The 22,379-nt window shown below is 38.1% G+C and overlaps 1 protein-coding gene across 1 annotated transcript; it reads right to left on the bottom strand.

The window, feature by feature from the left end:
- Window positions 1–17,652: 17,652 nt before the first annotated feature.
- LOC127948879 (beta-galactoside-binding lectin) lies at window positions 17,653–21,362 on the bottom strand. Its single transcript, XM_052545689.1, has 4 exons — window positions 21,208–21,362; window positions 18,382–18,461; window positions 18,130–18,301; window positions 17,653–17,984 (listed from the first exon to the last, which is right to left on the bottom strand). The coding sequence occupies exons 1-4, from the start codon at window positions 21,223–21,225 to the stop codon at window positions 17,838–17,840; spliced, it is 417 nt and encodes a 138-aa protein (XP_052401649.1). The 5' UTR covers window positions 21,226–21,362; the 3' UTR covers window positions 17,653–17,837.
- Window positions 21,363–22,379: the final 1,017 nt, after the last annotated feature.

The following is a 22,379-nucleotide window of genomic DNA, read 5'->3' as shown; positions in this document are numbered from 1 at the left end:
CATCCATCTCACTTAGACTCAGCGCTGCATCCATGCACCGACATAACGGATGGGTCCCATTATCGCCTTACTCTCTCACCGCCACTAAACACATTTCTCTACACTGGTTACTTATTCCATTTGTTTTTCCTGTCAGGACTCTGACAATGTCACTCCATCCGTTTAAATGGATAAATGCATATGCAGTCATTTTGCGTAACTGTGGGAGAGAAAAAGAAAGAGGCAGGCAAAGAGAAAAGAACAGGTCAAATGTTAGTTTTTGACAGGAATGGGAAAACTGGGAAGTGAAGGATAGAAGTAGTGAGTTCAATGAATTATCAATAATGAAACATTTTCCCAAAAACTTTCAGTAGATTTTCAGTAGTTTTTAAAATTGTGAGTTTTGACAATTACATGTGATCTAGGACCTTCATACAGTGCATGCCATTTTAAAGGCTTTATTTCTATCCCTCACTGCTTCATTTTCATCTGCATAAAATTCAATATGGCATCTACCCAGACAATGATCTATGATGTTTTTATAAAATACAGACCTTCAAACTATGTTACAAATGGCCAAAAGCAATAAAAAAACAAATAAATAAAATGTATGCAAATAATAACTTGTCCATGGTTTCCTAGTGGCATCTAGTGTTTTTTTTTCAAGACCATATTTTGTCAAAGAGGTAACAAATTATAACTTACTGCTTTACAGTTTTTTTTTTTTTCTGCATTATATTTAGGCAGTGGAAAAAGGAACTAGTGTGGACAAAAAATTCAGATAAACTCTTTTTATGGGATATGAGAGAAATGTGTATCACTTCTGCAATAAATAATGAAATAAAATACAATAAAAAACAAAAGAAAATATAAGAAAAGAAAAGAAAGGAAAAGAAAAGAAGACTAAACACTAAGACCGCCCCTTTCATCAAACTGGCTGCCATCCAATTTATCATAGTATTTAAAAGAGTGTAAAATTAAGGAATCATCGTACTGATTGGTCCATTAACTTGATTTCCCGCTCTTTAAGTACAGTAATTAGTATAATCTTATATATGCTTTTGATAAACTGGTCAGAATGAAATAAATTATTCTAGTTCGAAAGACATTTTATTTTTTGTATATTAAAAAAAATAACTCTACAAACAAGTTATTTTTTTCCCAATACACAGATTTCCTCAAGTATCGCACATGCAGTTTCTCTTAAACGAGAGTGATTATTATATCATTTATGTGATAAGAGGCAGGCTAATCACTTGTCTTGCCCCTTGCCTGTACTGGTGCGGCAGGCACTATGACTGCAGACGATGATTTAGGATAAATGCCACCGTCTGACCTCTGTGAATGGTAAAACATGCTAATAACCACTGCACATCTCTACACACATGCCCAGTAGAGACCGTCCTTCCCGATTATGCATGTCCACTCTCAACACTCAGAATGTCAGCTCTCCATGGAAACCTGGCCCCTGAAAAGCACCCGGTCAATGACAGAAGACATTCCATGGCAATGAATTAACATCCAGTAGAACAACAAATCAATTGAAGGAAATAAAAACACAGAGACAGAACAGTCCCGGTTTTTGGCAATTTGCTAGAGATTGAAATGCAGAGATGCCGAAGCAGAAATGTAAACCATTCACCTTGGAGAGAAATTCCTGAATTAATCATTTTAAAAAAAAACTTTGTCTGACATATTATAATCATAGTGGGTCAGCTATTCAAAAGCAAATTATTTATTTATTTATTTATATTTATTTTTTTGAGTGTATTTAGAGGTAGTTTGTAAACCAAAGATGTCCTTAATTCTAAATTTCCTAGAAAAGTCCAGAGAGGCACAGAAAGTGAGTAAAATCACTAGAAATAGTATAAGTATGTGACAGTTAATCATGGCGCTTCCATTCACACGCCATGATTAACTGTCACAAACTTATACATTTAGCAAAATGTATGCAATAAACACATGACATTTTGAAAATTACTGAAAGTGTAAAAAATTATTCTGAAGTACTTTAAAAAATAATTTGGTGTCTAATTCAGTTTCTTATAGCAGCCACTGGTATCTTTATTTAATTTTTATTTATTATTATTATTATTTATTTATTTATTTATTTTGGATAAAATAATCTACTACAATAATGTTAATGTACTTAGCCTGTAGTCCATAAAACATGCTTTACCTCTCATACCTGTCAAAGCTGATACTGAGGCTGTGTTAGATCTGTTGAGAAATATGTGGAACTGAAATAGAAAGGTTCTGTCATGGTTCATCAGTCCCAAAAACAGTGTATAGTGATACTAACTGCAAGCTGTGCCTGAACAAAACGAAGCACTAGAACCTTCCACCTGATGTTCAAATACTTGCAATGGAATTCAAAGATTCTAAAATAGCTTACAGCCTACTGTATTAACCTTTAGACTGTTCAAATTTACAATAATGAAACTATTATATATCATCTGTATTTTAAATACTGTTTTTTAAACCTGTTCATTGTAAAAAAAAAAAAAAAAACATTCATTCTCAAACAAGTAAATTAAATGTGTGTGTGTGCGTGTGTGTGTGTGTGTGTCAGAATAACTGAATGGCTTTCCTACCAGAACAACTCAATTTTAAGGTTTAAACATTCAATTAACTTAATTAGACTAAGATAGTATTTGCTACAAAAACTGTTATCACTGAAATTCTGCACAGGCATTTTTAGTTCTCTACCTTTTTTTGATGCCAATGAACAAATCCAATTTATAATCCCTCTTATAGTTCTACCAGAAAGACTCGGGAGATAGAGGAATGTACGAAGCATACATTTATTGACAGCTCAGCGAGCACAATTATAAATTTCTTTGGCGGAAGGCCCCGTCCATGGTTCGTAATCCGAGGGTAGCGAATCTGCATTTCCTGCCTGAAGACGAAGGCAGGGGCGCAGCAGACCCCCCCTGGAAGGTAAGGACAGGACCATCCTGGTGGTGGTGGGGAGGGTGGAGGTTGTTGTCACGTTGGCATCTGCGAACTCAAACATGTGTAAGTACGATCTTTTATACAGGAGTATAAAGACGTGATTGGATAATGATGAAGGTAATTAGTGACTAAGTGATTGAGTCTTCCTGGCAGAACTTAGGCTAAAGCTTCCATTTCTACCAGAAAGACTCGGGAGATAGAGGAATGTACGAAGCATACATTTATTGACAGCTCAGCGAGCACAATTATAAATTTCTTTGGCGGAAGGCCCCGTCCATGGTTCGTAATCCGAGGGTAGCGAATCTGCATTTCCTGCCTGAAGACGAAGGCAGGGGCGCAGCAGACCCCCAAAATTAGGTGGATTATGAGACCTCCAGACGGGGCCAGCCTTCCCCCCCAAAAAAAGTAGATGAAGTATACCCACCAGTTGTGAATCCTAAGGTTCCTGGAAGAAATAGAAAGAGAGTTAGCATGACCAGTATAATGACGTTAGATTAAACTTCTTAAGTTTTACAGAAATAGGCCAGACACAGACAGCAACGATAGGCAGGACACAGACAGCCACGATATGCAGGCATGGACAGGCCTCGTTAGACCAACAGAAATAGCCACGATAGGCAGACAAAGACAGGCCTCAATATACCAACAGAAACAGCCATGATAGGCAGACACAGACAGGCCTCGATAGACCAACAGAAATAGCCACGATAGGCAGACACAGACAGGCCTCGATAGACCAACAGAAATAGCCACGATAGGCAGACACAGACAGGCCTCGATAGACCAACAGAAATGCCACGATAGGCAGACACAGACAGGCCTCGATAGACCAACAGAAATAGCCACGATAGGCAGACACAGACATGATAGGCAGACACAGACAGGCCTCGATAGACCAACAGAAATAGCCACGATAGGCAGACACAGACAGGCCTCGATAGACCAACAGAAATAGCCACGATAGGCAGACACAGACAGGCCTCGATAGACCAACAGAAATGCCACGATAGGCAGACACAGACAGGCCTCGATAGACCAACAGAAATAGCCACGATAGGCAGACACGGACAGGCCTCGATAGACCAACAGAAATAGCCACGATAGGCAGACACAGACAGGCCTCGATAGACCAACAGAAATAGCCACGATAGGCAGACACGGACAGGCCTCGATAGGCCGACATAAATAGCCACGATAGGCCAGACGCAGACAGCCACGATAGGCAAACGCGGACAGGCCCCAATTGGCCGAACATAAATAGCCCGATAGGCCAGACGCAGACAGCCACGATAGGCAGACACAGACAGGCCCCAATAGACCGTACATAAATAGCCACGATAGGCCAGACGCAGACAGCCACGATAGGCAGACACAGACAGGCCCCGATAGACCAACATAAATAGCCACGATAGGCCTCACGCAGACAGCCACGATAGGCAGACACAGACAGGCCTCAATAGACCAACAGAAATAGCCACGATAGGCCAGACGCAGACAGCCACGATAGGCAGACGCAGACAGGCCTCGATAGACCATACAGAATAGCCATGATAGGCAGAACACAGACAGCCTCGATAGACCGTACAGAAAAATAGCCATGATAGCCAGACACAGACAGGCCTCGATAGACCATACATAAATAGCCACGATAGGCCAGACACAGACAGCCACAATAGGCAGACGCAGACAGGCCTTGATAGACCGTACAGAAATAGCCATGATGGCCAGACACAGATAGGCCTTGATAGACCATACAGAAAAATAGCCATGATAGCCAGACACGGACAGGCCTCGATAGACCAACGGAAATAGCCACAATAGGCCAGACGCAGACAGCCACGATAGGCAGACACGGACAGGCCTCGATAGACCGTACAGAAATAGCCATGATAGCCAACACAGACAGGCCTCGATAGACCAACGGAAATAGCCACAATAGGCCAGACGCAGACAGCCACGATAGGCAGACGCAAGACAGGCCTCGATAGACCATGATTAGCCACGATAGGCAGACGCAGACAGACCTCGATAGGCCGTACATAAATAGCCACGATAGGCCAGACGCAGACAGCCACAATGGCAGACGCAGACAGGCCTCAATAGGCCGTACAGAAATAGCCACAATAGGCAGACACAGGACAGGCCTCAATAGACCATACAGAAAAATAGCCATGATGGCCGGACACGGACAGGCCTTGATAGGCCGTACAGAAATAGCCACGATAGGCCAGACACAGACAGCCACGATAGGCAGACACGGACAGGCCTCGATAGGCCGTACAGAAATAGCCATTATAGCCAGACACAGATAGGCCTCGATAGACCGTACAGAAATAGCCAGGATAGGCCAGACACAGATAGCCACAATAGGCAGACATGGGACAGGCCTTCATAGACCGTACAGAAAAATAGCCATGATAGCCGGACAGGTCTCGATAGACCGTACAGAAATAGCCACGATAGGCAGACACAGACAGCCACAATAGGCAGACATGGGACAGGCCTTGATAGACCATACAGAAAAATAGCCATGATAGCCGGACACGGACAGGTCTCGATAGACCGTACAGAAATAGCCACGATAGGCCAGACACAGATAGCCACAATAGGCAGACATGGGACAGGCCTTGATAGACCGTACAGAAAAATAGCCATGATAGCCGGACACGGACAGGTCTCGATAGACCGTACAGAAATAACCACGATAGGCCAGACACAGATAGCCACAATAGGCAGACATGGGACAGGCCTTGATAGACCATACAGAAAAATAGCCATGATAGCCGGACACGGACAGGTCTCGATAGACCGTACAGAAATAGTCACGATAGGCAGACACAGACAGGCCTTGAAAGACCATACAGATATAGTAACACCACCACCAGTAATTGCATGAATTTACCTGATTAGTTACAGGAGAGCTTGCTGAGCTTCAATAATGGTTTTGAATCAGGTCTGATGTATGATTCAAATGCTTCGGAAGACCATCTGCCCATGATCTTAACAGCTGATGTAGAGATCCCTCATTCAGCTGCTGAAGTAGCTGCCCCAATTCTGAATGAATGGCCAGTAGATAGACTGCAGCTTTGAGAACAGTGGTTAAGTGAGTTCTAAACAGCCTTGGAAAGGGGGCTCCGTTAGGAAAAATAGAGCTGGTGCGTTTTAGAAATTCTAGGTCGGATTTTTAAGAAATTTCACCATGCAGAGAAGGGACAGGATTATTGATTTTAGAATTGTTAAGGTGACACCGGAACCTTGCACATCGGTTTTTGAGTGCTTGAGGAGAGTGTGAAGAATTTTTGGTCCGAATCATAGATCTGAAGGAAATGCCGCGAGCAGGATCAAATTGATTGGTTTGAAGTGAATTCCCCTGGAAGCATAACCTGTAGAAAGCAGATAAACACTGCCTCCAGAAGAATATTGAGGTACTTTGAAGGAAGGCCGTAGCAAATGGAAGTAATTCATTTTGCAATATGGGCAGGGTAATAGGCAGACATTTGTCTTTAATTTGTTGGAAGATTTAGCTAACCCCTCAAGTAGTAATAGAACTGAATAACCAAAAGGCTTGAAAATTTGATTATAAAATTTAGCGTGGATTAGATGCTGGCAAGGAGTCTGCGAATAGAGAAATTAAGATTGCGATTTTTTTTTTTTTTTTTTGGACAAGAAAGGAGCAACGGTCGAAATTAGAATAGGAACGCAAAAATTGGAAGGAAAAACATTAGAAGCGGACCATGCAAACGTGTAGGCTTGATTGTAGAGGGAGCGACGCCTTAGAAATGTGATTTCCAGCTGACGTAGCACTTCGTTTAGTATAATATCTGCTAACGGAGGGCAGACTGAAGAATCCGGGTTGGCTGAGGGCACAGCTGTCTGAAAGTTTAAAAGTGTAAAGTGAAAGCCGCAACAGCCGAATAAGAGTGATGAACCAACACCAGTAGATGCGCGAATATAAACAAGCCTTGATTGTAGCTTAACCCCTTAACTGTCACTCCCCAATTTTTTTTTTTTTTTTTTTTTTTTTTTTTTTTTTTTCTCTCTTATAATATTAAGTTGAGGTATCAGAGGTTAAGTTTAAAATACGCATAAATCGAATTGACTTACTAGCACACATTGCTAATCTTGGTGTAAACAATTAAACATTGTTTGTCTTAGTAATCTTATCAAATTCTGAATATTTCCACCCTGTAACGAATAATTTTCTGATGACGTCAGTTTGACAGCATGAGCAGAACCTACTTAACGCGCCCCTCCGGTCGTTAGTTAGTTATGGGTGATGGGCGGTCGCACTGCACTTTTCTCTCCATTGACTTCCATTCATACGCATGCGAAAGCGTCGGACCGGAAACGCAAGCTTATGCGAAAAATTTTGCATTTCGCTGCGTTCCAGAGTTCAAGTTTGGTGAACTCTGACCAGGGAATTTGCATAACGTGAGGATGTGGACCAGTAGAAGAGCGATACATTGCTGCATGGCCTCTGTACAAAAATTCAAAAAGGAAGCGCTATATACTTTAGCTGTTGCACAGCGTCCTAGTTTATAATACATTAAAAGATTTATAAAAGAAAAGCTGCATGGTTTGTAGTGTCGACGGGAACAGGTGATACATTGGAATGACAACGTTTTATATATATATATATTTTTTTTTTTTTTTTTTTTTTTTTTTTTTCTCTCTCTTTCTTCTCCCCCTCCTCCCCTTAGGGTGTATATATTTATAGAGAGATACAGAGTAACGTTACAATATAATAAAACGCTTTCGACGCCGTTGCAAAAGACCCAGCAAACACAGAACGTTGTGAGGACGTCGCCAGTTAGTCGTCATTTGGTCAGCGCGACATTACTTTATGGCAACGTTGTGAGGACGTCGTGGTAAAGTTCCATTTTTTAAAATCTTGGCTAACTTCCCAGAAACGTCATGGGCACGTACTCAAAAGACGTCGCTAGTTAGTCCCATTGGGGACATTGTAGCGACGTGGTCAGCTGGTCTTCAGATAACTTTTAATATTATTGCACTAGGTGTATTATTATTATTAAGATACCATTTGAACAGCATATTCTTTGGGAAATATACAAAAAAAATTAATCAAGCATGTTAAAATAATTATATATATATATATATATATATATATATATATATATATATATATATATATATATATATATATATATATATATATATATATATATATATGCCATCAGTTTAAGAACAATAAAATAAACAATTTACTTAGCAAATGGTGATAATGTTTGTTAATGAAAGAGAGTACGGGACAAATTAACATTTAAACCTTAAACTAGCAGCGCACGTCACTTTCTGAATGAGGTGCGCGACGTGCGCGTGCCCGTCATTTTGTAACGGTCAACTTCCAGCGGACGGACACGGAGGAAAGGTAAGTCCTATAAATCTACTTTTATTCATAGATTTTAACTGATATAACGTTAAATGCCATCAAAGAGGAGTAGTGTTTTGTATTTTTGTAGGTTTTCTCTTTCAATTTAATAAATAAATGCTCTGTTAATTAGCTCAAAAGCAGTCTCAGAGGTGGTCTAAGGTAACGGTAACTGTTAAAATCGAATATAACCTTACCTAGTTTAAATTATTTGAAATTTATCACTATAAACTATACAGTGTTAACTTTCTAATAATTTAATTTTTAACCGTAGTAACGTTAATTAGTTTGTTTGAATGCCTGCTGCTCGAGCTTGATGATGCTCATGCTATCCATGCTGTGAACTTGAATATAAACCGATAGAACGTTAAATATAAAGTTTAACGTTAATTAGACCGAGGCTGCCGAAATCATGTTCAGTGTAACGTTATGTGGGATTAATAATTTCCCCTTTTCTCCCTCAAGTGGCAGGCTTGTAAATTCTGTCATCTGTTCATTATTGGTGTTGATGGTGTTTTTCACATGCATGCTTTTTAATGCTAGTTTAATTCTCAAATTGATCTGATACTTTCGTTCCACAAAAAGTAAACACATTTTTCACTTTCTTAGGGCCTGACAACCACCAGTTGAGTCCATGATTCAGTGAGTTCCTTATAAGGAAATATATTTGTTACCACCTAGTAATTTAAATGTATTATTTATTGCTTTAAAATGAACACATATATTTATCATCAGGGGAAGAGACAGTCTGGGCAGCAGCAACAAGACAACTATTACAAGTAGAGATGGGTTTCAAGAACTGGTACTAATTTGGTTCCTGACTTGTTCAGTACTGAAAACATTTACATAAGGTACAGGATCAATAGTGCTGCTATCAGTATTCTTGTAACATTGATTCATTACCCTTTAGACACAACCACATATCCTCCAAATCATCTCTGCGTGGATGGCAGCAAGGATCCAGGATCAAGAGATCATTCATCATGGAGACTGTTCCACAGGAAGCAGTTTCTCCTGGGTGAAAAACTAAACCTGGTTGTTTCAGCATCACTCAGGCAAGACTTAATACTTTTAAATTGATTTCAGTTGGTTATGTGTTTCAGGTCATCCTGACCATTCTGCTGTCCTGGATGTAAGGCCGTGCTGCAACTACATTTCTCGTGGTTGAAAGATTTGTGGAGCGGTATCCAGACATATAACGCCCCATCACACGGGGCGTCAACGCCTCTCGTTTACTTTTAAATGAAGTGACGTCAAGGATGGTGAAATTAATTCTAGAAATTAATTCTAAATAGAAGTTGAAGACTTCTCAAGCGCCAATGCAGCCGTCCTCCAGTCAGAACATCCTATGCAAATACCCTAGCGCAGACGCAAGCCAATCGAGTGCATGCAATACCAGAAAACTAATGTGATTGGCTGTCACTATGAGAAGAGACAGTAATTCTGATCCGATATCAGTGTCGTTTTTTGCAAAAAAAAATTTAAATCAATGTAGAATTTTCTATACTTCTGTGTAGGGATGTCAATTTTCAATCATTTCCATGATCGATCGTTGTTTAAATTAATGAACAAATAATCGATTAATCGTTAACCTTATATATAATATAATATATATATATATAAAACTGTAAATATATATATTTTACAGTAAAGACCAAAATTTTGGACACACCTTCTCATTCAAAGAGTTTTCTTTATTTTCATGACTATGAAAATTGTAGAGTCACACTGAAGGCATCAAGGGCTATTTGGCCAAGAAGGAGAGTGATGATGACCTGTCCTCCACAGTCACCGGACCTGAACCCAATCGAGATGGTTTAGGGGTGAGCTGGACCGCAGACAGAAGGACAAAGTGCCAACAAGTGCTAAGCATCTCTCGGGGAACTCCTTCAAGACTGTTGGAAGACCATTTCAGGTGACTGCCTCTTGAAGCTCATCAAGAGAATGCCAAGAGTGTGCAAAGCAGTAATCAAAGCAAAAGAAGAACCTACAATATGACATATTTTCAGTTGTTTCACACTTTTTTTGTTATGTATATAATTCCATATATAATTCCACATGTGTTAATTCATAGTTGTGATGCCTTCAGTGTGAATCTACAATTTTCATAGTCATGAAAATAAAGAAAACTCTTTAAATGAGAAGGTGTGTCCAAACCTTTGGTCTCAAACTGATATATATATATATATATATATATATATATATATATATATATTAGACGGTTTCATCGGATGCACGCGCCTGGACCTAAGTTAACTTCCAGTCTGTGTTGTGTATATCGGTCTGGCTGCAGTGCCTTCTACAAACACAGTTAAAGGCAAGGTGATGAGTAAACTGAAGTTGGGCTCAGGTGGTAGTGCTGCGGGATATGTTTCCCATACATTTATTTATTTTTGGAGACTCGCCACAATTTTAAAACTGATTGATTTTCAAAAAGGCTGCATGCGCAGTAACGTTTGTTTATGTTGTTGCCGTTGAAACCGTCTATATATATATATATATATATGTGTGTGTGTGTGTGTGTGTGTGTATAATGTAAGTGTGTGTAAAATACATTTCTTTTAAATTCATAGCACAGTAATGAAGGCAGCAACATGTGGTAGATGGGACAGAACAAGAATCTTTCATTGTGCTAATGTATTATAATACGAAAGGGTATGGCTCCTATACAGCGTGCATCGCGTAAACACAACCAGTGCGCAGAATGATGCACTTGAAGCAACACAGAGTCACAGCGTGTAGCATTACTCACAGAAATGTTCAAAACACCAAAGGAAGAGATATTGTTGTGTATTATATGTGTGCAATATTTTGAGCCTTTTCTTTTAACAGTTTTAAATATCAGTTATTGTGCGCTCTTGAAGAGAGTTTCATTGTTTTGACTGTAGTAACTATGATAGGATGATACGCTAATCTGCCAATTCAATACTATCCCGATACTTGTGTGCCGATTCAATATATATTTATAATTATATATATATATATATATATATATATATATATAATTTAGCATTGTGATTATAGTTATATAACTATTGTAATTCGTGACTTATCCAAATTGTCTGTAAAATGATGTTTGTTTCTGTAGATTTGAGGGAAAGATTAAAAACAAGGAGGTCTGGGAATGACTGAAGGGATCTGACAGCAGTGAGGGAAGGAAGTTATCACCAGAATGTAAGTTCTTTGAGAATGTGTGCATTATTACAAGTTGAGTTTTCATTTAAATGTGGCAATGTACACAGCTGGTCAAAAGTTTTAAATATATTTTAAAAGTTTAATTTATTTCTATAATGCACAGCTATATTTTCAGCATTAATTACTCCAGTCTTCAGTGTCACATGATCTTCAGAAATCATTCTAATATGATGATTTACTGCTCAATAAATTTTTCTGATTATTATCAGTGTTGGAAACAGTTGTGCTGCCCAAACATTTTGTCTATGTTTATAAAATAATAATGAAGAAAAAATTCAACTTTCCAGAAATGCTAAGTTTTCTTCCCCATCATTTCTAATATGCGGTGCGTTTCCCTAAAACCAACTTTGGTCACAAGTTCCTTCTTTACCAATAGAGTTCAGTGGAACTAACAACCGTAGTAAGCTAACTGCAGATGTGATTTACATCATGTATGTCATGAGCAGATGTACACTTTGATCATAGCGCCAATAATGCGATTAGGTGCATGTAAATGCACTGATTTGTGATAATCAGCAATGTTTCCTGATCAGCAAATCAGTATATGAAAAAGATCATGTGACACTGAAGACTGGAGTAAAGTTACTGAAAAATTCAGCTTTGCCTCATAATTATTTCAATAAATATGTTTAAGTATATTCAAAAAAAGAGTATGAAAACTGTTACTTCTTTCTCTCTGTTTTCTTTTTTTTTTTTTTTTTTTTTAATCAAATTAATCTAGCCTTGGTGAGTAGAAGAGACTTCTCTTGAAAACCATAAAGAAAAGATTCCAGGATGAAGAGGAGGAGGAAGAACACGTTTAACAATTTTCTATAAGCTTGCCATTAGTTATAATAAAAACAATGAACATGACTACAATAATATGCTAAATGTTATTAAAAGATTCCAGTTTGCAAGAAGTCTGAGTGTCTGACTCTACACTAGAGGAACTCTTTTCTGAAGAAGATCAGGTGCTGAGAAGAAGCCTTGTTCTACAGCAAAACACTGCATCAAGCCTCCTGTCCTTCCCTCAGAAGAGCCTGTCTTCTGCTGCTGGGGTAAGAAACACCCTCTTCCTCTTCTCTATCAGCTGTCCTGCACCTAACTCTGCCTCCTCAGCACTGTCTGAAAGAGTCATCTCCACAGTCAGTAATCAGAGATCACAGATTCTTCTGAGAAAGTCGATATGTTCATTTTCTTAAAAAACTTTGTTTTTTCGGGTGGGACAAATAATACAGGAGAGATGCTAGAAATCTCTATATTGTTCATTTTTCATATCTTTACGCTTTATGAATGTTTTTCTTCTGAGAAGCTCAAAAATTATGGTTCTTTGGTAATTGTTATATTGTTTAGTTTTATCCTCTGATAGTGAGCACAGAGCCCTGATCATGACATGCAAGAAAAAGAAAGAAATCATGTCCATGATTTACTAATTCATTCCCTCTATGTACTAAAACGTGCACGATTACTTTTACATTTCATTGATTTGCTAAATCGTATGCACAATTTACTAATTCGTTCTCTTGATGTATAAATAGTGTACACGTTTTAGCAAATCGAGGGAATGAAATATAAAATCGTGCGCATGAATTAGCCTAAATTTTTTCCTGCATGTCGTGTAATTAAAGCACATCACCACCAGACATTTATACCAGGAGCCTCATATACGACGCTCACAGTTTTACTTTGTGCAATATCTCTGTGCAGTATCTGCTGAATTGTTTCATATCTATTTATCATGTATTTTTCGTTGCACTAAATTATGTTGTATCAATAAGTTTACTGATAATTATTTTTAATTTTCACTAATAACGTCATTAACCATCTCCCCATCTTTAAGACAAAAATTCTCTATTGTTTATATTGTGTAATCTATGAATTGATGTGTTTAGTTTTCTGTGCTCATAACTTAGTAACATTTTGCATGGTTAAAGAACAGGTGCGATGTTCAAAATGTTTTTATACAAAGTAGTGCTGAATAAATATTGATTTGTGAATGAATGCAGTGTGTTTTTGTCTATTTTATATTAGAATGTAATGTTTTTGTATTTGTTTGCATTGCATGTATGTAATTAATGTATTAACTATGAATCCCCTATAATTAGATTACAATTAGATTTCATAAGGTTTATTTTTTGCACCAGAGATGGATTGAGTTTATTAGTTCTTTATGTATTTCAAGGTAATGGTGAGGTGAAAATATGAATTACCAATATGATCCTGTAATGTCACGTCCTCATAACGTGCCAGTTTGGTCGTCAGGACATACTCATCACGTTCCAGTGACGTTCCAGTATAACGTCGCCACGACGGATATGGGAATCACAAAGTTACGTCACTGGAACATTATGTGGTACGTCGCTGAGACCAATATGGTATTTTATAGGAACGTCCTCATAACGTGTCAGTTTGGTCGCTGGGACATACTCATCACGTTCCAGCGACGTTCCAGTATAACGTCGCCACGACGGATATGGGAATCACAAAGTTACGTCACTGGAACGTTATATGGTACGTCGCTGCGACCAATATGGTACTTTATAGTAACGTTCTCATAACGTGCCAGTTCGGTCGCTGGGACATACTCATCACGTTCCAGCGACGTTCCAGTATAACGTCGCCACGACGGATATGGGAATCACAAAGTTACGTCACTGGAACGTTATATGGTACGTCGCTGCGACCAATATGGTACTTTATAGTAACGTTCTCATAACGTGCCAGTTCGGTCGCTGGGACGTACTCCTCACGTTCCAGCGACGTTCCACTATAACGTCGCCACGACGGATATGGGAATCACAAAGTTACGTCGCTGGAACGTTATTTGGGACGTCGCTGCAACGAATATGGTCTGGTCCAGTTACGTCGTCACAACGTAACTGTGTTAGCTGGGGACACAGTGCTAGCAAACATAATAATCCATCTTGTGATAATTGAGGGGAGACGGTTTTATCTTGCTCCCGCCCATATTCGCAGTGGCGTTCGAAATAATTTCGCATGTTTAAAGTCTAGTGTGACCGCGCCTTGAGACGGAGACCAGGAGTGCAAACAAACCATGCCTGCTAATTAATATTCGGTTTAAACTGGAGATATGTCACTACTCTGAAATAAGGTCATCAGCAACTCGTGTCAAGTGGAGTTATATGCCTGCTGACTGAGCATTGAGCCGAATCTTACCTACGACTCAAAAGAAGGGTCCATATACGCATCAGCTTGGTAGATCCGGTGTTCATAATTCACTAGCCCAAGAGTAAGCCATGTAAAGATGAGGTGAGAGCAGCGGTTCCCTGCATCTGCAACCATAGAATCCCATTAGAGTATGAACTTTCAGGAATAACGCAAATGAAAGACTGAATAAACAAATATTAAAGCATAGGATTAAAACAGCGAATCTCAAGTGTGCTAGACAGTTTTTTTTTTTTTTTTTTTTTTTTTTTTTTAAGAAATGCGAAAAATCTTTATCAGTATAAAGATTGTAGCGTTTATGATGAGCCTTAAAGTGCCTCATTACGAAGAAATTCAGAAAATTGCATGCACTATGATCAACATCTTAATTATGCTGTGCAAGTCAATAAACAAGCACGAAACGCACAGTGTTTTATTTGAACGTGCAAGTATAAATCCTTGCAGAGAATAAATTAATGCCCAGGCGCCGCAAGTGCATAGAACAAAATGATACTTATAATGCTGTAGACTTGTGAAGTGATGGAGGCGAGATGCCGAAGAGACTGGCAGCCTTAATTCTGTCTGCTGGTCCGGAGAGACTTCATTCGTGCAGGTTCACGTGAGCGTACAGATGAATATTTGTTGACTGAGACCAAAGTCTTTTCAGGTGTTGAGACCCAAGCAGCACTGACGCGACATCTCGGAAAGCACCAGCGTTGCCAAGACCGTTTTTTTTTTTTTTTTTTTTTTTTTTGTGGGTTGCCTTTTCTGTCCTGGGTTTGAGGTGACCCCAATAGTGTTATATATAGCCCCTAGAATGTGAATTCTACCGATAAATCCCTTTTGAACGCGATTGGGCTATTTTTTTTTTTTTTTTTTAATAGTAGTAACTGGTGGTTTTGAGAACCTGGCAACCCTGACCTGGAAGCACACGGAACTCCGCCAATGTTCACATCCTCTGCCGAGAAAAGCTTGTAAATCATCCAACACAAACGACTGCAGATGATCGCCGCGACACGGAGCTAAGCCAACGATCCCGTGTGCATCTTAGAGGAACGTCAAACTCTAGATAGTTTGCGGGGCACGAACTTAATTACAGCAAGGAGATGAATAAACACAACAGCTTGAGCAAGTACAATCGCGTCGGAATCTGTGGTTGTTGTCACGTTGGCATCTGCGAACTCAAACATGTGTAAGTACGATCTTTTATACAGGAGTATAAAGACGTGATTGGATAATGATGAAGGTAATTAGTGACGAAGTGATTGAGTCTTCCTGGCAGAACTTAGGCTAAAGCTTCCATTTCCTCTCTTTTGGAAGGTTCATGTATTATATTATCTCTGACACATGACCTATAAAGGAAAATGAACATCTGCAAATACAAACTGATTGACTGTTGTCCTATAAGACTTTGACAACTTGCTAGTGGGCGTCTTACCGTGAATTTTACAAATGCACGCCTGTTTCTGTGGAAGACACGGTACGTGTCAGGCTAGCGCGGGGGATTATATAATGAAAATATGCTGTTTTAACATAAAGCATTGAAAGAGGTGGGGAAAACAGGGTCAATTTAGAGACAAAAACAACAGCTGGCTGCCAATCGCTGCAAGATAACAACAGTGATGTAGTGCTGAAGGAACAAGTTGGAGTTGGGATACTGGAAAAATAAAGAGCATATTTGTAAGTGCATATTTTGACTTTACTGATCATGTGAGAAGGGTCTGGGATCATGTATAACTATACTTTTAACTTTGTAGAGTGGAATGGGGATACTTCAGCTTTACTCCAGTGTAAAAAAAAAAAAAAAAAAAAAAAAAACATTGACATTGATATACCAGTTGACATTTCAAAGGTTAAAATCAAGGCACTGAACATGCATATGGCATAAGTTTATATAAGAGATTCTGTGCAGTTGTGCTAGCTATTCATCTCACACGCACAAAGCCAAGAGGTGTTGAGATCTGAAGTGTGTATTTTAAAAGATTTCTTTAGAAGTACAGGAAATATTCAGGGCACTGACTTCTTCCTTTTGAAGAAAGATAGTGTAAAATTTCATTGTCATTGGATGGATTAATGATGTGGTCTTGAAAATGTTCTCTCAAGCTCAGGACTTTTTGTGTCACCTGTCAAAACCTCACACAAACTTCTTTTGCAACATTCCCAGGGCTTAAAAAAATTAAGAGAGAGACATTAATATCAGTTCATCTCTTTGCTCCTTACAATGAAAAACAATTGCAATATAGACTGAATGTTGTGGAAAACCACTGATATTCTTGCACAGATGAAAAGAAAAACATTTGAACCTGAATTAAGTATTATACTGGAAGTTATAATAGTTTTATTTTACAATACATTGTACTGTCAGTCTAGTGGTAGTACATTTTCAACAAATTAGTACTATCAAAGTATTTTTTTTTTAAATGATGCTTTATATAAATGACAGTTTATGCCATTTTATAGTTTTCCCCATAGGTTCCCCATAATTAAAATAATAATAATAATAAAATGCCTTGCACATCAGTTATTTGACGTCAATTGATTATCATGACTACATTTAAGACTTGTTGTATTAATGTAATAATTAATTCATGTTTCCAACACATCAGGAAATTGTTGAATTGTGCTGTTTAGTTTCTCATGCATTAAATATTTTATTCATGTCATGAATGACCTATTTTAAACTGGCACCGGGACGTCATATTTTGACGTTTGTATGATGAACACCTAATGGAATTAATGCTTTTGTTTCATTCTGAATGTCCTCCATCTGTTCTGCCATAATGAATCAAAACTAAATGTAAACACAAAAGACCGTTCTGCATGAACAAATGCAACAGGTAAAAAAAGTCAAAGATGCTTTGTTTATCTGTGAAAACAGATTTTATTTTAGATGCCAACAATTATAGATAGTGAATTTGCTTTAGTTACAAACCAGACTCAAGAACATGATGTTTTATTACAGAAAGTAGTAGGGAAAAAAAATGAACACGTGAAGTTCATGGCAATTTATTGTAGTTGGGGTCCCTCTAGTGGTTTACACAGGCAGTGCCACATCAAATTGATAAGGCTGATTTGACACACAAGTGATAATAGTGTGATTGAGATACTCCATACTGAGTGAGTGAAAATTGTTGGATAACAGAGTAACAGAAGCCTAATTTAAGTGTTGATTATTCTACTTAATTTCGATCCCATGGATCCTGCCATCTCCTTCAAAGAACATATATTTGTACTTCTCAGCGCCTTGACGGTTAGGAAAGTGAATCTGAGAACCATCAGAAAGAGTAATCAGGAACTCCTCACTGGTGAAAGTGATTTTTATCTGAAGGAAAGAAAAGAGATTGCATGTTCATTAAAATCCTGATATAAGTGGACCATTCAATTTCATCTACAGCCTATTTATTATTATTATCATCTTTACGTTTATGCCTAAATAGCGGTTTCATTCAAATATATATGAGTCTTGCCTGGAACTCCTCGTTCTGGTTAAACGGAAAGTTGGCCGCTCTGTGCTCCTCACACCATTTGCTGTCCTGGAAGGAATTGCACACTATAGTGCGCTGGTCTCCATGGGCGTCAAAACGAGGGTTCATGTGTAGAGCGATGTCCTCGGCGCTGTGACCGATGTTAATTTTAAAACTGCCAAAGAGAAAATGGGAGATATGACTCTTGGTGTTTTTAAAGTCTTGAATTTGAGAAGTTGCTTTGGGGAGACTTACTTTGTGGAATCAGCACTGGGGACTCCTGTAACAGTCAGAGTCTGTCCCGTCTTAAAGGACATATTCCTCACTACCATAGCCTGTTAGAAACAGAGAGAGCTGAAGTTACTCTTTATTCTGCATAATTCAATTTTCTTTTTGTGTATCTCACACACTGCTGGTATGAATAGCCGAACATGTGGATCCACTTAAATTTGACTTGTTTAACTGGGCACTCCGCCTGGTTTTCCCTATAAGACCAAAGAGAGATTGTGGCTGTAATGATGGAGTGGACAGAATCAGCCTCACGAAAGCAGTGCTCTTAAATTTTCCTATGCGTTGAAAGGAAAATCCTAGTCCGATGGTGAAAGGCAAAGAGCCAGACTGGAACTTTCAAACAATTTCTGATGTGGCACAGCTGCTCTGTTGGAAAACCTCTCAGATAGATGGGTTCTATCTGAAAAAAGGCACAAAACTCACTAGGGTGGTACCCTTTCACGACATAGAAATTTGTACACTTTAAAAAGTAGCGTTCAGGGGTAAATTTAGCTTTTGTACTTCAGGGTACTGCCACAGTTACAGCTTTGTACCCTTTTACTGAGAAAATGGATAGAAGAAGAGCTATCTTCAGTCTTTAAAAATAAGTGACCATGCCATCTTTGAGAGATCTGGTGTAAGTTTAAAAGCCAAGTTGGGTCAACAGCTGCAAAATCACAAGGCCTCTGTATGTGATTCACAGCTGTCGAGGAGAGATTTTTATAGCTGTTGTAATGATAGCAGAAGAGAGAGGAAACAGTTGGCTGAATAGTGCAGAGAAAGGAGGGTCAAAAAAGAGAGATAAGAGGAGGAAAAGATGGGAGAAAGTCGCTATGACTGAGAATGTGAAAGAACAGATGTGTAACAGAGGTAAATTCTTTCCACATTAGTCAGTGTGAGTAACCGAAGCTTCTGCAGAACGACACTCTCAGAGCAGTGTGACCTGCCTCATTCTTTCTTTCTGAACTTTCTAAACTGTTTATTTCAGCTGCAAAAGGGGAAGCTGGCAGAGGATGCTCAGACTTTTGGATTAGCATAGTTGAGAATGACTGAGTCATGCTGCTTTTGCTGAGCTTTAGAAAGAAAGTGAGATAAAGGCCTCTTTCTTAATGCCCCTGGGTACTGTATGGTTTCAGGCCATATTTGGACATGAATCGGCCAGTCTTGCTTCATCTGTAGAAATGCCAGTGGACTGAACATGTTAAGGTTAGATGAATTACCCTAAAATGTTGAAGGGTAAGTATTGAAAACACAATAGCCAAGGCTCCAAAGGTAACCTCTGTCCTGAACTTGTTCACTTTCTGTTATTTGATTATGGCTGCTTTTCTCCATGGAAACTGAACTAAATTGCAGAAGGAAAAAACAGTCAGCATTCAGTACTCAAGTCATGAGTGTCGCATGATTTGCCAGAAATCATTCTAATATGCTGATTTGGGCCTCAAGAAAAAAAAATATTATTATTATCACAGTTGAAAATGGTTGTGCTACATAATACATAATATTTTTGTTGAAATAGTGATACATTTTTGTTGAACATTCTGAAGTTAACAGGAATGACATTTAACTGAAATATTTTTGTAACAATGTAAAAGTCTTTACTTTCACTTTTGGTCAATTTAATTTATCATTGCGGAGTAAAATATTCATTAACAAACAGCTACAGTGGGTGTAGAAAAGAAGAACTCCTCTTTAAAATAATCACATTTAGTTGCTTTGCTGCCTGAAATGAAGACTGTAACAGGTTTTTTTTTTTTTTTTCTATCCAGCTGCATTTACTCCGTGCAACTTATAACATCCAAATGAAAGATAGAACACCAACATGTCAGAAACTTTTAAACTCAATCAGGTGTAGCTAATCACCTTCTCAATGGCACAAAAAGCCATTTGACTCTCAACTGTGATCATCTGAGTTCATTTTGATCAGCTCAGCATGAAAAGAGTTTTCCTGGAGCATTTCAGTCCTTGGACTGAAGCAAACAATCAACTATGGGTAGCAAAGACACTGTCAAAAGATCTCCAGGATAAAGTTGTGGACAGGCACAAGTAAGGATACAGATACAAAAAAGTTTCAAAGCCTTTATCAATGCCTACAAACACAGTGAATTCTATTGTAAAGAAGTGGAAGATATTTGGTAAATCACAGACCATCCCTGGATCAGGACGTCACTCCAAACTGAACAAAAAAGCAGGAGGAAATTGTGTGCATGTGACAACAATATCAAAAATTCTACACAACTGCTGTCACGACTGAGCTGCGTCAAAACATCTTAAAGATTCTGAGGCAGATGAGACTAAAATTAAATTATTTGGCCTCAAAACCAAGCGATATATCTGACAGAAATCCAAAAATTTAATTTAATTTATCAAAATACTGACACAAAATCTGATTATTTTTAAGGGGGGGTGACTTTTTTTATGCCCACTGTATACACTGTATTTTTTAAGGAAATAAATATATAAATAAATATAGTAAAATGACATTATGATTTACAACATTATGACAGAAATGAATGATGTAATAACAATAATGCTTCATTAAAGTAAGTGTGCTCAAGATAGGTCACACCCATGCACAATGCTTAGACACTACAACTAAATAATGCACCAAATAGACAACTTACTGTACAGTATCAATAGCCATAGACACCAGACTTCAGCTGCTACAAACACATATGTATTATTTGAGCTAAATTAAGATACAGAGAAGACATTCTAACATATAGTTGTCTTAACTATAAACAAATCTTAAACACACCGTTTGACATAAAGAATAATGTATCGACTATGTGTTGTAAAAATTAGGCTACTCACATTAATTTTGTCTTCCATTGTGACCCAATGAAGTTAAAAGTGTCAGGGGGAGAAAGTTGATTTGGGTGGAGGGCTTCTTATGTCCACTGCGACCAGAAGCTAGATGACCGATGTTTATTTCACCCAATTGGGTTTCTTTGCTTCTCTATCTCGACCAATCGCAAAAAGGCATGTGGATTTACTACATGCCATTTCTAGACATGTCCTGGTAATACGCTATAAATACATCTGAATAATTAAAACAAACCGCTATAACCACAATGTGTACGCTGCGAACAGAACATTAATTAATGTAATTATGCGATTGTAGCCCATAACTAATCTACTTATTAAACCTTATTGAAACAACTGGCTTCAGTTTTAAATATGATTAAATGCGTAATATAATTAACATGCTATGACTTGGTTGAAAATTGTCACACGTTGTAAAATATATTGATCATGTAACGAAAATAAGTCATGATGAACTGGAATCAGAGGTGATGTATTTGTGGTCTTTGTGATGCAGTAGTATTTTGGAGCTGCCGAAATGAATGTGTGACACTGCCAATTTGCGCTGCTTTGTGAAATTGACGAGCATTTTAATACGACACTGTAGTTTGCTTATTAATCTAAACTGTACACAAAAGCATTTCAGCACATTAACAATTCGGTTCATTCATTCATTCATAGCCTAAGCTATGTCTTAGACTAACTACAGCATTGTTTTGCATGGGCTCCAGGATGTCTTAAGACATTCACAAGATACCGCAAACTCAGGAAATGTTTTAGAGAAGTGAGGAGTTCAGGGGGCCACTAAAGGGGTTATGAAATATGAAAGAAACAATTTTATCATAATACAAAGTCAATTTTACATTACAGAAAACAGTTGAATCTGTTTATAAACAGTGGCTTGTATGTCCACTTTCACATATATATATACACAAAGTAGATGCCTACTTCAAGAATAGTATATAAGCACATATTGCCCCCTTGAAATTATAAGGTTCTCCCTGACATGTTTGTCATAATTGAGTTATTCACATATTCTTATTCTCTGTCAACGTATTTACATAATGTGATAGATTTTTTAATGTTGTGTACATTATGGGACTTTTTATTTAAAAACAATAAGGTTCTATACACAGTCCTATGGAACACAATAACTTTGAAGCTCAATATCTCAAAACTAC

This window comes from Carassius gibelio, chromosome A3 (assembly GCF_023724105.1).
Source record: "Carassius gibelio isolate Cgi1373 ecotype wild population from Czech Republic chromosome A3, carGib1.2-hapl.c, whole genome shotgun sequence".
NCBI lineage: Eukaryota > Metazoa > Chordata > Actinopteri > Cypriniformes > Cyprinidae > Carassius > Carassius gibelio.
Note: the sequence above shows the minus strand (reverse complement) of the source record. Positions and strands in the feature narration are given on the sequence as shown.

What these genes read in the sequence shown, in the direction of transcription:
- LOC127948879 (XM_052545689.1), bottom strand. An exon ending in CCCAGTGCTGATTCCACAAA is followed by an intron (nt 18,302 to 18,381) that starts GTAAGTCTCCCC and finishes TCTCTTTGGCAG; the next exon opens with TTTTAAAATTAACATCGGTC. An exon ending in ACCAGAACGAGGAGTTCCAG is followed by an intron (nt 17,985 to 18,129) that starts GCAAGACTCATA and finishes TCTTTCCTTCAG; the next exon opens with ATAAAAATCACTTTCACCAG.